The 16,445-nt window shown below is 38.1% G+C and overlaps 2 protein-coding genes across 4 annotated transcripts in view; one reads left to right on the top strand and one right to left on the bottom strand.

Moving 5' to 3' along the window:
- Positions 1-3,636, bottom strand: part of NDUFAF2 (NADH:ubiquinone oxidoreductase complex assembly factor 2) — a 182,389-nt gene extending 178,753 nt beyond the window's left edge. For all 3 annotated transcript variants that reach the window (XM_060142983.1, XM_060142986.1, XM_060142985.1), the window contains exon 1: positions 3,428-3,636. In XM_060142983.1, coding sequence (XP_059998966.1) covers positions 3,428-3,554 — 127 coding nt within the window. In that variant the 5' untranslated portion in view covers positions 3,555-3,636. The remainder of the gene's footprint in view (positions 1-3,427) is intronic.
- Positions 3,637-3,762: 126 nt separating this feature from the next.
- ERCC8 (ERCC excision repair 8, CSA ubiquitin ligase complex subunit) overlaps positions 3,763-16,445 on the top strand; it is a 60,269-nt gene continuing 47,586 nt past the window's right edge. The window contains exon 1 of the mRNA XM_060146092.1: positions 3,763-3,891. Within this exon, the coding sequence (XP_060002075.1) occupies positions 3,815-3,891 (77 nt within the window). The 5' untranslated portion in view covers positions 3,763-3,814. The remainder of the gene's footprint in view (positions 3,892-16,445) is intronic.

Raw genomic sequence — 16,445 nt, 5'->3', positions numbered from 1 at the left:
CGTAAATCTTCTCTTCAAAGGGTAAACCTCCTCAAGACTCACAGCTAATAATACTCACGTATATAATTTCCAGAAAATTTTATCATCATAACTATCCCTGTCTGGACACTAGATTTTCAAGCATCTCTCCTAAACTGTGGTGTCCAGAACCAAACACAATACTCCAAACAGGTGTTTTTGCATATTATGCATAATATTCACCCCACCCCCAAAATCCAGACATTCACAATGTCAATTAGCAAATAACAACTTAAAATAGTTCTTCAGTTAACAAATTTGTTAGTTTTAGGGGTGTAGATGTTTAATAAATGTGCAAAAGGAGGTGAAAATAATGAAACAAGGTTCAAAGAGGTTCCAGTCAGAATCAAGTATACAAATACAAGAATTTATCTTAGAAAGGAAGAGAATTACCTTTTGAAACATGAGATAAATGGAATCGTATGGATAAAAACTCAGGGAAATTACAAATAAGAAGGGTGCAATAACTAAGGAATTTTCTAGATCAAGTTTGAGGAATCTTCTACTAAATAATCTACTATAGAGCAAGCAAACTTTCAATAAAAAGATGTCAATCAACACTTTGCTATTAAAAATGCCGAGTACATGCTATACTCATAATCTTTTTATCCTGAAATGCCAATATGCTTTTTTAAAAAAAGTTAAAATTTCCACAGTTCTAAACTTAAATTCAGCTGACTAGACAATACTCAAGACTTATTTTGAATTACATAACAACAGATTTTCTCTTATTAAATAAAACCCTACGTGGAAAATATAGTAGTTCTTTGATGACTGGCACCACAGTAATTAACTGAATTAAAAGAAAAATTAATTTCCTCTAAAGGGTTCTTAAACACTCTTCATTGATGGTGTTCAATTATGCAACTCAAAGAAAACTCAAGGAGACCTCTAAAGAACCACCTTTCATATCAAGGAAATAGAAAAGTTAGATGACTTATTTTTTGAAAACTTGCTTGAAAACAAACTAAAAATATTTTCCCTTGCTTTATAGTAGAAGGCTTAGGAAATGTGTAATGGTACTTATAGACTGTATAACACATCTGTACCACAGCCCTCAATTATCTAAGAACTGAGACACACAGAGACATTAGACAGCAGCATGCATTGATTCTACTACATCATTGGTAAAAGCCTGATTTTCTCACAATCAAGAGTACATGGATTCAAAATATCAAGCTAATTGAAGCATAAATTGGCATAAGCACTTTGGAAAACAACTTGGTATTATAATAATAAAATTATAAGATAAACATTACCTATGACTCATAAATTATACCATTTTAGAATACACATGATTTTGTTAATTTAAGTCTTTCTTTAATGATACTGTATTTTCAATGAAATGAAATTAATACAAATTTTTTTTAATGGTCAAAAGATTTGAACAGATACTTCACCAAAGATCCATGGATGGCAAATAAGCACATGAAAAGATTCTCAACATCCTCAGTCATTAGGAAAATGAAAATTAAAACCATGAGATAACACTATCTACCTATTAGAATGTCTAAAATAAAAATAAAAACAAAAAAACTGACAAAACCAAGTGCTGGTGAGAATGTGAAACTAGAACTTTCCATGTGTTGCTGGCAGGAATGAAAAATGGTACAACCAGTTTGGAAAACAGTTTGGTAGTTTCTTACAAAGTTAGTTATATATACATTTACCCACAACTCAGCAATTCCACTCCTAGCTGTTCACCCTAGAGAAATTATGTTCACACAAAATCCTATATGTGAACGTTTATAGAGGCTTTTTGCACAATCACCAAAAACAGTAGAAACAACCTAAATGTCCTTCAGCTGCTGAACAGATAAACTGTGGTAAACCCATATAATGGAAGGGAATACTACTTAGTAACAAAAAGGAACTACTGATACATGGATAAATCTCAACTGCATTATGCCATGTGAAATAAACTAGACTCAAAAGACTGTATCTTGTATTCAATATAGCTCCATTTATTATACATGATGTTCTGGAAAAGGCAAAACTGTAGGAACGTAAAACAGATCAGTGGGTGTCAAGGGCAGGGTGAGGGAATGAAATATTAAGGGGTAGGAGGGACTTCTGGGGGTGATGGAACTGTTCTATATCTTGACTGTGGTGATACATGAGAGTATGCATTTTTCAAAAATCATAAAACCATACACCAAAAAGGATGAACGTTACTGTATGTAAATTATACTTCAATTTAAAAAGGTCAATCTGATGTTTTTCGTATTTTTTTAACGTTACCTGACAACTTATGGAAAAGAAACATTTTTCTCTCTGCTTCCTCTGTCAAGAAACACTTCACCACCATTCTAGGTTCTTTGTGGACTTTTAAGACTTATTTCCTGCCCTGATAGAGTTTAAATGCTCATTAGGGAAACAAGTCTAAGATATTAAAATCAGTTACAGAAAAGGGCTAGGCAAAACAATTTTGAGTAATAAATCAAGGAATACCCTTTACATATGCTCTACGAAGAAGAAATGCCCTCTGTCAAGAGTTACAGGAAATGAATGGAACACAACTTTTAAAGGTCTTAGTGTTTCTCAATATTATTGCTATTATTATTATCTCTAACTTTCAAGTGAGGATACTGAGACCTGCGGAGGACAAATACTTTGTCTGTGATCCCTCAGTTATTAGATCTCAAAGTTGAGATTCTAACCCATGCCTTTCTGACCCCAAAGCCCGAGATCTTTTGCATCGCGGCGCTGGAACAACACAGAAGAGTTTACCACGACTGCCACGTGGTGTGATCTCAAAGACCAGCAACGGCCCCTACCTCCCCAAACATCAAGACTTCGCAAGATTCCTGCACAGAAACACGGTTAGCGCCCTGTATCTTCAAGTCAGCGCAACAGGGTCTTGGGAGTGTAAACTCATGGGAAAGGTAACGTGGAGCCTTGCGGGGATCTCTTTTCCATACAGTCAGCGTGCATGGCCCTACTTCTGACAGTTTTGGCCTTGAGGAAGGTGACGCCTGGGGCCAACGCCGGAGCCACTGAAAAAGGTCAACACCACGAAAGAGGAGAGCGGAGGCGCTCAAAATACACCTCTTCAATTACCCCGCGCCAGCCTGGTCGCAAGAGGGTCACGGGAGGAGGAAAGGCACTTCCCTACCCCTCCCGGGAACCTTTGGTAAAAGACGTCCGTGGACTTGTCCCCGTCTACGTCGCCCGACCTCAAGGACCCACACTGAGGGGGGCAGAGGGGGCGGTCCTCCGCTGGCGGGGCTCTCGGCGATGGGAGATACAACGCTAGCGTTGTATCCGTTCACCGACAGCCCGTCTGAAAGCCAGCGGCCAGAGTAGAGAGGGTTGTGGGGAGAACGAACTCGGGTTGTCTACTCTGGTGATTACAAGTGCCGCACATCGTTTTTCGACACCCCAACCGCTGCCCTAGCTCTCATCTCACCTCTCCAGTTCTTGTACTCTGGGATATAGTAGTATTTGTTCCCGAACAGGTCTGTGCCCACTTGCTCCTTCACTTCCTTTGACAGCGCTCTCCACAAGACACGGAACAAATTCTGAGACCAACCCATGCCTTCCCACCGGCTCCAGCGCGGGTCGTGCCGTGACCTGCCAAGGTTCCCTGAGACCAAAGTGAGAAAACCCAGGCAGCCGACTCAGCCCACCTGCTCAGAGGAGTCCCACCCACCTCCTTCCGTACACCCTCAAGTAACGACGCTCTCCATTGGCCGGATGGCATCATGCTTGACCAATGGGAGACTCCGCTCTACACCCTAGCCTCAGTGTTCTGTCATGGCGCCGTCCAGTTCGCAAGCCGGTGTGAAGGGACGGGATGCTAGGGTTTTTGTTGGCACGACAAGCGGGTTTGGACGACCCTGTTCGCCTTCGGAGAGCGGAGTCCACACGGAGGTAAAGAAAACCTTATTCTTTTATCTAATATTCAGGTTAAATTCTGGGCCAATGGGGCTTCCCTGGTGGCGCAGTGGTTGAGAGTCCGCTTGCCGATGCAGGGGGCACGGGTTCGTGCCTCGGTCCGGGAAGATCCCACATGCCGCGGAGCGGCTGGGCCCGTGAGCCATGGCCGCTGAGCCTGCACATCCGGAGCCTATGCTCCGCAACGGGAGAGGCCACAACAGTGAGAGGCCCGCGTACCACCAAAAAAAAAAAAAAAAAAAATTTGGGCCAATGGCTGTGTTAGCTTTGCCTCACACTTGGCCGCCTCATTACCACTTTTCTCCACCACAACTGGGCTTTACTCTCTCTTCTGTTCTGTGGCTCGAGAAAATAGGATAGGTTTTATATACCTGTAGGCAGGTGGGTGCGCACGCGGGCTCGAGTGAGGGCGCTATAAATCTAAATGAGGATATTTTCATTTTACTTTATTCCTTCGCCCCGATTCCCAAGGAATAACTATCTTCCAAGAATTCGTTCTTTCATTTAGTCAACGTATTTAGTGAGCTGTTACTATGTGACAAGCAATATGTTAAAGGCGGAGCATAGGCCAGGAATTGAACAAAGTTTAGCATGACTAGAGCAGAGAATTGTGGAGAGAGGGCCATTGACAAGAGATGAAGCTGGAGAAGTAGGGGAGGCTAGATGGGGAAGAGTCTTGTATGCTTGGTTAAGTGGTAAGAAGATGAGAATAAGGTGACAACTGTTGCATTTTGTCATCTGCTTAGAGAATGGATTGAAGTTGAGAGCAGGATTGGGAGCCAAGTTAGGTAACTGTTGCAAGGAGAGAGTTGATGGAAGCCCAAGCCAGGGACGTGGCAGTTGGGGCCAAGAGGGTGAAGATATTTGAAAAAAATCTAAGAAATAGTATCAACCAGCCATGGAGATTAACTGGATATAATGAATGATGAAAAAGGAAAAGTCTGCAATGATTCCCAGCTATGTGCCTTGTATGTCAGGGTGAATGATGGTAACATCTCTCCCCAAAGAGGGAGCAAGTTTTACTTTAATTTTGTTCATATTGACTTTTCCCATATTGCTTTCAAGGAACTTGTGGAGATTTCACTTGGAGAGTGCAGGACACAGTTGCATATAGTATATGTTTGATGCTCAGGAGAAATTTAGATTGTTTAATGCAAGATGATACGTGAAGTGAGGAGGACATAAGATCACCCAGGCACTATTTGTGGAGTAAGAAGAGAGAAGCAGTTCAGTGATTACAGACCTGAAAAATACCAACACTTAAAGTTAGGCAGAAGATGAGACTGCAGAAGAACTGAAAAGGAGTAACCAGAGGGATTGAAGGCAAACTAGGGTGGTGAGGTATCATGGATGCTGAGGGAAGACTGTTTGAAGAGGGAGCCATCAAATGTGTCAGTTGCTGCCCCCGAATCCCTTCTTTGCTCTCAATGGTTCTCCATCCCATTATTCTGCTCTGTTTTCTTCATTCAATTTATTGCCACTGAAATTGTATTATATACTTATTTTTTTTACTGGTATATTGTCTTCTAAAACCCTGTATTCCCATTGCCTAGAAGAGGGTTTGGCACAATTTGTATGATGTTTTGTGTTCTAAGATGTATTATCCTTACATTTTAGTATTATACTTTTAGAATGGGTAAATATGTTTCTAGATAGTACATACAGTTTTAACTATATAAGAGAGTATTAATTTTTTTTACCATGTTTTGGTTAGTTTTAAGCATGATTGGGGTTGCATCTCCTACTGTCCTCCAACCCCCGTTAGTGCACAGTTGACAGTAATTCCTTTTCAGCTAGGTCATCCACTTTAACAAAAGCATACAGGCATATCCAGAGTTTTTTATTCCAGTAACTGCAAGAAATCAAGCAAAATTTGTATGTATCAAAATTTGTCAGTCTGCTTAAATTTGTCAGTCTGCTTTGACTATGTGGCTTGTTTCCATCAAGTAATTCTGCAATTCTTCCCTAATGATCAGCGAAGTAAAGTTTGGAAAATGAGTGACATTGTCCATTATCTTTAATTTCAGTGACAGTAGCGGTACTTTTTTGAAAAGAAGCAGCATTATTCTTTTTTCCCTCATATGACCAGAGGTCTTATCATATCAGTAGTAATGTAAATCGTGTGCACCACTGAGTGTCTGAAAAATTTGGTTTCTTGTTGTCTTTTAATTCCAAAAAGTCCTTGGTCTGAGGAAGCAACTAAGTATAGCTCTTTAGCACAGTCAAAATTCTGTGACCTAAACCTCTTACTTCATTAGAAGAAATAAAAATTCAAAACAGTGAAGGTTTCCTAACCAAATTGCCAGATTAATCCATCTTTAAATAGATTTCATTTCCTCTGTAAAACATTGATTCCCCAAGCATACTTAACCTTTCTGGTTACAAACCTGTACTCTAGTAATCTCATGCACATCTCTCCCACCAATTGCTTTGTGTGCTTATCAAAAGTCATTATTTCTCCCTAACCCTATTAATGCTAGTTTTATTTATTATTCTGATGATGTCATTTTAGTGGGAGCTGATGAAGTATGAATACAAAAGTTGCTATTCTTATAAAACTAAATGGACCACTTTTGAAATAGTGCAAACAAATGGCTTAAAACAAAATGAGATATGATTGAGACAGTTATTATAAAAGATTTGGGGAAAGTGTAAAAAGATGAAACAGTCTTTTTCAACTTTGCCAGAATATTTAAAATAACATAGGGTATTTGGAAAAAATCCTCATGCTATCGTTCCAACCCCATGTATTCTAGTCTAATTGGTCTAGGACACTGGAATTTTTTAAAGCGCCCTAGCTGATTGTAATGTATAGCTAGAAATGAGAATCATTGCTTAAGAAAGACTCCACATTCAATTGCTTTGCATATGTCTTAGATTCCATATTCAGTTGCTTTGTATATGTCTTAAATTTTCACCCAACTAAAATATATAAATTAATAAATAAAAAACAAATTTTAACAATCCTTGAAAATCATAGACTATATATAATATGTGTATGGTTTATGGAAGAAAGATGTTATGGCCCTCTGTTCAGCACATTTCATTCTTCTTCAAAAAATTAGCTAATATTCAGACAGTCTTTGCTTTGCATAGTAGTGCACATCCATAAAACTGATTGTGTAAGCTAAAACCTATGCAAAGTTATCTTAATAATTAGTGCGGAAAATTCAAATTGTTCTGTGACCTTTAAAAAATTTTTTTGAAGCACTAGAAGTCACTATCAGTTATCTGTGTAACGTAAAATATTAGAAATGATGAGAACCAAAGTATATTTCTTTGTTTAAAAAAAAAAACTTGTCAAGAGTAGTTTGAGCAGTGCTTGTCTTCTCATTGAACAACTTACAAGTTGAGCATCTTTTCTTTACCTTGGCTAATTATCACACGCCTTTCTAAATTTGTGTCAGATTCCAACATTTTATCCTTTACATTCTCAATGGCTTGAAATATCTCTGAGAGTTCTCTTTATTTATTTATGTATTTATTTATTGCCATGTGGTGCAGCATGCAGGATCTTAGTTCCCCGACCAGGGATCGAACCTGTGCCCCCTGCATTGGGAGTGCAGAGTCTTGACCACTGGACCACCAGGGAAGTCCTTGAGAGTTCTTTTAATGTGAAGATTTCTGCCAGCATCACTTCTTCTGGGACATATTCAGCCTTTTCATCGCAGACACTTTACCTCATTTATGTCGATAAGTTCACCTTCATTGATCTCTTCAGACTGCATATCTAGAGTTTCTAAAATGGCAGCAATGTCAACATTCCGCAGTGAGCTATTTCTTTTGTAATTCCATTTACATTCAATTTGAGTTTCACTTCCAGTATCATCACTTTGTGTTGCTTTTGTGCACTTTAATTATGTTTGCTAATTCCCCCATTCAGTTATCCATTTTTGTGGAATTCCTTGTGGGTTTATCTCAGGGGCACAGAGGTAACAAAACTAAATGCTGTGTGTGAACTGAATAACAAATGCACAGTGATCATCTGCAGACTTTGAAAGAAGTCATGCAAAATGCTCACTAATTTTAATGTACATGTTATTTTCATAGTAGCTTGTGGACTGAAAAGCAAGTATTGAACACTGCGCTTTTTACTCACAGTTAATATACCATGGTAACTGAGATTTGAACCATGTTGTCGTGGTCTGGTATTAACTAAATCATGGTAACTGAAATTCGTGTGTATCAGACAATGCAAAATAAGAACTACTTGTATATTTAAGTTAAACTGTTTAAGGTAGTTTTTTTTTAAGATTCCCCTCTTTAATGATATTTTAGCTTAACTAAACAAATACAGTCCTATTTTATTCAAAGAAGATGTCTACTGTCATTTGCCCTAGTTTCTTCCTTGTCGTTGACTACAGGCAAAGACATGAACACTAAAATGCAATGTTTATAATTCATACCCTCCTTTTTTATTTTATAACTCTACTGAGGTACAATGATATACACTAAACTGCACATTAGAGTATACAATTTGATGAGTTTTGACATATATATACACTTTTGATACCATCACCATAATCAAGATAACAATCATCCATAAGCCCCAAAATTTCATCAAGACTGTAATCCCTTTCTCCCTTCTTTCCCTGTTTCACATTCTTTCTACTCCAGGAAACTACCGATCTGCTTTCTGTCACTATTGATTAGTTTGTATATTTCAGAATTTTTTATAAATGAAATTATTTTTCTTAGCGTTCTTTCACTCAGAATAATTATTTTGAAATTTCTCCATCCTGTTGCATGTATCCATTCTTTTATTGCTGAGGAGTTTTCCATTTTGTGGATATACCATGACTCGTTATCCATTCATTTGTTGATGGGCATTTGAGTTGTTTTGGGACTAGTACATATAAAGTTGCTCTAAAGATTCATGCACAAGTCTTTGTATGGGCATATGCTTTTATTTCTCTTGGGTGAATACCTGGCAGTGGAATGACTAGGTATATGTTTCACTTTTTAAGAAACTGACAGTTCTCTAAAAGCTTACATTCCTATCAGCAGTGAATGGAAGTACTGATTGCTTCACATTTTTATTTACCTGTTCCTGCTTTCTTTTGGGTTATTTGAACATTATTTAATATTCTGTTTTAATTTATCTATTGTGATTTTGACTATATCTCTTTGTATAGTATTTTTTAGTTATTGCTCTAGGAATTGTAAAACACCTACTTAACTTCATTTTCTACTTAGAATCAATATTTTACTCCTTCATTTGGTATATTGAAACTTTATCACCCTTTACCTTCCACCATATGTGGTGTTGTCTTATATATTAGATTTACATACATTGTAAACTCCATTGGACAGTGTCACAATTTTTGTTTTCAACCATCAAACATATTTTAAAGGGAAGAATAGCCTATTTACCTAGATATGTATCATTTCTGGTGTTCTCTTTTCATTTCTGATATCCCAAGTTTCCTTCCTATATCACTTCACTTCTGTCTGAAGAACTTTGTTTAGAAATTCTTTTAGAACAAGGCTGGATGGCTCTATGGTTTTGGAAAAGGAATCTGCAGTTAGTTCAATCATTTGTTTCTCTATAGGTAATTTGTCATTCTCTCTGGTTGCTTTGAAATTTTCTTTGTTTTTAGTTTTCAGCAGATTGATTATAATGTGTCTGAGCATGGACTTCTTTGGGTTTATCATAGAGTCTATTCTGCTTCTTGAACTTGCAGATTTATATCTTTCCACAAACTTAGGATGTTTTCAGCCATTATTTCTGTCCAATATTTTTTACATACCACTTTCTTCTTTCTTTCTGAGACTCTGATGACATTTGGCCTTTTATAATTGTTACTTAGGTCCCTGAGGCTGTGTTCTTTTCTTTTCTTTCTTCTTTTTTTTTAAATCTTTTTACCCTATGTTGTTAAATTGTGTAATTTCAATTGATCTGTGTTGAGGTTCACTGACTTTTTCCTGTCATCTCTAATCTGCAATTTAGTCTATCAGAAAAATAGTTTTTAATGAAAATTAGATTTTTGATGAAAAATAATTTAACATTTTTCAGTTCTAAAATTTCCATTTGGTTCTTAATTATGTCTTCTGTTTCTTTGCTGAGACTTTCCTTTTTTAACATTTGTTTCAATTATGTTCACATTTGCTTGCTCAAGCATATTTTAATGGCTACCTTGAAGTCTTTGTCAGATAATTCCAACATCTGTGTCACCTCAGCTTTGGTGTCTGTCTGATTGTCTTTTCCCATACAAGTTGAAATGTCCATGGTTTTTCATATGCAGAGTAATTTTGCATTGTATCCTGGACATTTTGTAATGTCATGAAACTCTGGGTCTTTTTTCAGTCCTATGAAGAATGTTGATATTTTTGTTTTAAGAAGCAATTGGCGAAGTTAGGTTCAGGCTGAAAGTTCTTACCTCCTTATGTTTGCCATGGTTCTAATGTCAATTCAGTTTTCAAAGCCATTTCAAATCTGCCCCCAATGTGTGCCACTCAGTAGTCTGTTACCTGAGTGGTACTCTGTTAGCTTAGTTTTCAGAATCTTTTGTATGCTACTTAAGGTTAGCTCCATGCATGCTCTGCTCAGTGATGAGTCCTGGAGTTCATAAATAACTTTATGAGGTTGCCTTCCTGAGCTTCTTTCTCTCAGTGATCTTTCTGGTACCTCTCATCACTGGGACTCTCCCTTTTGGTACTCCTGCTGGAAACATTGGGCTCAGTTACCCTGTTTACCATACACTAATGTGTTTGGGCCCAGTTCTGGTCCTGTAAGTGAGAAGACAGAGGAAGAAAGCAATGGTGATTGGACCCACTCTCTTGGGATCAGAGCTCTGATGAACAGAGAAAACAGATTCCTTCCCCAAGAGTTTTGACTCCCTCAGGTCACTATTTCCAGCCATTGCCAGTGCTGCTATCAGATTGCCTAGGGGCTGGGCCACAAGAGAATGGAGAAAAGAGAGAAAAAATATAGATGGGTGATTTCTGCATGTCCTTGAGTATTGGAGTTCCGTTTTTTACTCCTGGAACTTTCTCTGTCTGTGCCACAGTGCTCACTTCCAGGTTTCCAGCCAGGAAGTAGCAGAGGAGAAAAAAATAATAAACTGGCCATTGTTTTGGTGGTATGTTGGATTTGGTGTTTCCCCCAGTCCAGTTGCTGCTATTTACTTTTTGGAGTCCTCAAATAGGTATTCCATGCATTTTGTTCACATTTTATAGTTGTATTTCTAGGGAGATGGGTAAAGTGTGCTAGTTATCTTACCTCAAACTGGAGTGGCTACTTTTGAGTATTGACTAATGAAGTGGATGATCAAACGAAAGAAATATGTCAAATCACAAAGCAAGTATAAAAAGTATGAGAGAAACGATAAGAGATTTGGAGAGTAGACCCAGAAGACCCCAGAGGCAATAATAATTCCAGAGGGAGAACAAAACAAACAAGCAGAGACTAGATTGACAGACTAAAAAGGTTCACTGAAGTGCAATAGGATTGATGAAAAAGACATAAAATTTAAAATATCCTAGTAAATATATCTAGGAATGGAGAAAAAAATTATTAAAAGCTTCCAATGGTAAACAATTTATTCATAAAAGAAAAACAGGTTGACATTAGACATCTTAGCAGTTCTAGAGACTGGAATGATATCTACTAACAAGAAAAAAGGACTGCAAGTCAGGAATCCAAATTTAGCCAATCTGTCCAATATTGTGCATATGCTAAAATTCCTAGAAATATTTCACCCCTTTCCCCTTCAAGAAAAAATACCCAAGGAACAACATTAATTGATGAATAAGTGTATTTGAACAAAGCCCCAGGGTATGTAAATGATGAAGAGGAGAGGAAACAGAGAAGAGCAGTGAACCCTGTAGTATGTGTATGGTTAAATCTAAATATATAATAATAAACAAGCTGGAAATATATAACATGGCTGATGAAGATCTTTTTAGACACTTCAAAATTAGCAAAGGGGAATGAACAGCAACTTCATTGAACTAGCAAAATGAAAAGTTAAAGATGGAACTATGACATTAAGTAAACAATAAATAATATCAAGTATATCAGATGTCATACCAAAGGTGAACAGGCTGATTCCTCCCATTAAGAAGCACAGATTATCAGATTAATTTTTAAATAAAATATAGCTAAAAGCTGTTGCTCAGAAATACCTCAATTTAAAATATTTTTAACTAGTTTACAAAATTCTTAAATATTAAAAGTTAAAGTAGAGGATAAAAAGATATTAGACAATTGTCAACAAAATGCAGAAGTCACTGTTAATATTAGTTAAGGTGAGATTTTTGGTTAAAAGCACCAAACATTGTAATAGATGATATTATTTGAAGCACAATTGATGAATTGGTGTAATAAAACATGTATTCAAACAGTTAAATATATAAAGCAAAATGTAAAGAAAATTTGACACTAGTTTCTTTTCCAGAATGGTCCTGATATAGTAGAGAGAGAATACATACATATGGGGGAAATGGATAAACAACACACCAAATTTAATAGACATATATAACTTTACATCTCTTAGAGAATGTGCATGTTTTTTATATGTCAGTGGTACATTTACCAAAATTTTTATGTACTTGGCTACCAAGAAAACTTTAACAAATTCAAAAAGGTAGCCATCTTTACAGGTCATATTCTTTGATCATAAGCTAAAGAAATTGGAAGTAAATTAATTAATGAGAACATCACCATCACCTCTAATTCAATGTTTAAAGAATTAGCAATTACAGGACTTCCCTGGTGGCGCAGTGGTTGAGTCTGCCTGCCAATGCAGGGGACACGGGTTCGTACCCCAGTCTGGGAAGATCCCACATGCCGCGGAGTGGCTGGGCCCGTGAGCCATGGCCGCTGAGCCTGCGCATCCGGAGCCTGTGCTCCGCAACGGGAGAGGCCACAACAGTGAGAGGCCCACATACCGCAAAAAAAAAAAAAAAATTAGGAATTACATTCTAGATAACTCTTGAGTCCAAGATGGAATGAAAATTGAAGTTATAAATTATCTGGAGAGAAAGGAAAACTATTTCTACAACTTAGGGGAAACAGGGAAACTTGTATTCAAAAAAATGTCATAGGGGCTTCCCTGGTGGCACAGTGGTTAAGAATCTGCCTACGAAGGCAGGGGACACGGGTTCGAGCCCTGGTCCGGGAAGATCCCACATGCCACGAAGCAACCAAGCCCGTGTGCCACAACTGAGCCTGCGCTCTAGAGCCCGCAAGCCACAAGTCCTGAGCCTGCATGCCACAACTACTGAAGCCCACATGCCTAGAGCCTGTGCTCCACAACAGGAGAAGCCACCGCAATGAGAAGCCTGCACACCGCAACGAAGAGTAGCCCCCGCTTGCCACAACTAGAGAAAGCCCGCGCACAGCAACGAAGACACAACACAGCCAAAGATAAAATAAAGAAGATAAATAAATAAATGTATTTTTTAAAAAATGTCATAGCCTAAAAAATAAAAATGAAAGTATTTCATCATTGAAGAAGATGAAAGGATATAATAAAATTTTTAAGCCATCTTAAGACGTTAAAACAAAAAGTTAAAAGTACTCGCTCTTTTCCTTACCCTGCTTACCCCAGTTTCCTCTGCCTTCTCCCATATCTCTTCTCTTTCACTCCTTTCCCCTTCACCCTCTCTCCTTCACTTTCTCCCCTCCCTCTTTTCTCCCATATTCTCCCTACCCCTCTTCCTTCTACTTCTATTCTTTTGTGTGGAGGGTGTCCCCAAGACCACCCCCAGGTTTGAGGATTCTCTGGAAGGACTCAGTATGCAGCATACGGTTGTACCAAATTACTCATGGCTATGATTTATTACAGCAAAAGTATACAAGGTAAAATCAGTGGAGGGAAAGGCACATGGGTGACTTGTGAAGGAAACCAGGCACAAGCTCTCAGTGGAGTCACACAGATAAGCTTCATTTCTTTAGCAATGAATTGTGACAGCTTAGGTGAAGCTATCAGGGAAGCTCATTAGAGACTCAGTGCCTAGAGTTTTTAATTGAGAACTGGCCACATAAGCACTTTCTGCTTAGCATGTACCAAAATTCCAGACTCCCAGAAGGAATGTAGGTATTCATAGTGTCCATTGTTTGCTCCAAATATTAGTTTGGGTCCAGTGAGCCATTCTTATCCAGAAATGTTGGGAACCCTCCTGAAATCCCAGAAGGCAGGTAAGGGCCAGTCTTGCAAGCAGCCCTTTCTAAAGATAGCAGTGTCAGACCTGCCATTTTAACTATTTTTTGCACACCTTGCCTCCTTCCACACAAACCCCACCCCTGTTTCCCTATTGTAGTACCCTCCCCCATTCCCTTCATCTTAACCCCTCCTTCTGGTTCCCAAACAATTCAGACCTAAAGTATTTAGGTTGGGTAGAGGTAGGCTACCTATAAGGCAGGGATTAGGTTGGCCAAAAGTGAGATTTCACTGGCTGAGCAGGTTGAGGAGGTAGTCCAAAGGTGGAGACAGGCAAGCTCAGCTGATCAGGGTGCTGAGAGAAGCAGAAATCAAAGCCTAAGCCTGGTAAGCAGCATCCTTGTTGGAGGACGGGGTAGTAGTGGAGATGGGAGATTGGTTACATACAGGGGGATTGATCAAATAAATATATTAATGATAATGGAGACCATGTTTTCACTGTTAGGAGAGGGAGCTCAAGGAAGGGATGATTCTCTTTGTACATGCCTTTATGATACTATTTTACTTGTTATAAGACGCAAATATTACTGTTATAATTTGAAAAGTCATCAGATGGAAAAATATTTTAAGAGGAAATAGGCATTTCAGTGGAGAAAATGTGAAATATTATTTTCTGGTGAAATATTGAAGTTTAGAAATGGTAGAAGAGCATAATGGTCTGGAGAAAAAAATGTCAGAGTTCAGATGTAGTTCAACCAATTATGTGATTTGGGGCAAATTACTTATGTCTTAGTTTTTTTGGGGGGTTTTTTTTGGGTTTTTTTGCGGTATGTGGGCCTCTCACTGTTGTGGCCTCTCCCGTTGCGGAGCACAGCCTCCAGACGCACAGGCTCAACGGCCATAGCTCATGGGCCTAGCCGCTCCGCGGCATGTGGGCTCTTCCTGGACCGGGACACGAACCCGTGTCTCCTGCTTCGGCAGGCAGACTCTCAACCACTGAGCCACCAGGGAAGCCCTGTCTTAGTTTTATAATCAGGTAAAGTGTTTAATAATGTAATCTACCACTGGGAAAGTTACTACTTAGGATTACCATTTATTACACTTAATAAAGTGATTACAATGTCAGCAAATAGTAGGCTCTTAATTAATATTAGCTGTTTTTATTATTGATCAAGGTTAGACAAGTAGTAAGTGTTAGACTGGATATTTGAATCTAAGGCTAAACTGTCTTCCAAGAGAAAAAGAGGAACTTGTATATCTTTAAATCAGACACTTGCTACTGTTAAAATGATTTCCAAAATGTTTATGGGAATTAATAGTACTGTCACTGCATAAAAATATCAGTATGTACCTTTCCTAGCACTGTGCATTGTTATTTTTTTAAAAAAAACTATGATAATTTGGTAGGTTAAAACTTCTCATTTTATGAAACTTGACCCCTATTTTATACCCCTCACAAAAATTAACTTGAAATGGATTAAAGACTTAAATGTAAGTCCTGAAGCCATGAAAATCCTAGAAGAAAACATAGGAATAAAGCTCTTTGACATGGCCTTGGTAATGATTTTTTGGATATGACACTTAAAGCAGAAGCAACAAAACCAAAAATAAACAAGAACTCCAAAGGTGGGGAGGAGTGGGGAGGGGTGGATCTTAGGCCAAAGGAAAGCAAACTGTGAATGGTAGGAAATAAACACCAGGGCCATGATGTGAAACTTTTGTCCATTTCAACAGCTTTTTTTCCAATATAGGATGGGTTTTGGTTACTGCATACCTACCAACTACAGTGTGATATAACATGGAATAAGCACTCTTACCAAAAAGAATCAGAAACAAATAAACAAGTGAGACTACATCAAAATAAAGAGCTTCTGTACAGCAAACGAAACCATCAACACAGTGAAAAGACAACCTACAGAATGGGAAAAAATATTTTCAAATCATTTATCTAATAAGGGGTTAATATCCAAAACATGAAGAACTCATACAATTCAATACCAAAAAAAAAAAAAATTGAAAAATGGGCAAAGAACCTGAATAGACATTTTTCCGAAGAAGATATATAAATGGCCGACAGGTACGTGAAAAGATGTTCAGCATCACTAGTCATCAGGGAAGTGCAAAAACAGTGAGACAACACCTCACACCTGTTAGAACGTCTGTTATCAAAAAGGCAAGAGATAACAAATGCTGGAGTGGATGTGGAGAAGATGAAACCCTTGTGCACTGTTGGTGGGATTTGTAAATTAGTACAGCCACTGTGGAAAACCAGAATGGAGGATCCTCAAAAAATTAAAAATAGAACTACTACATGAGGAGGAAAACCAGAATGGAGGATCCTCAAAAAATTAAAAATAGAACTACTACATGATCTAGCAGTTTCATTTCTGGGAATATATCCAAACGAAATGAAAACGATAACTC

The sequence above is a fragment of the Lagenorhynchus albirostris genome, chromosome 3 (genome assembly GCF_949774975.1).
Source record: "Lagenorhynchus albirostris chromosome 3, mLagAlb1.1, whole genome shotgun sequence".
In the NCBI taxonomy this organism is placed as follows: domain Eukaryota; kingdom Metazoa; phylum Chordata; class Mammalia; order Artiodactyla; family Delphinidae; genus Lagenorhynchus; species Lagenorhynchus albirostris.
This window is presented reverse-complemented; position numbering and strand designations above follow the sequence as displayed.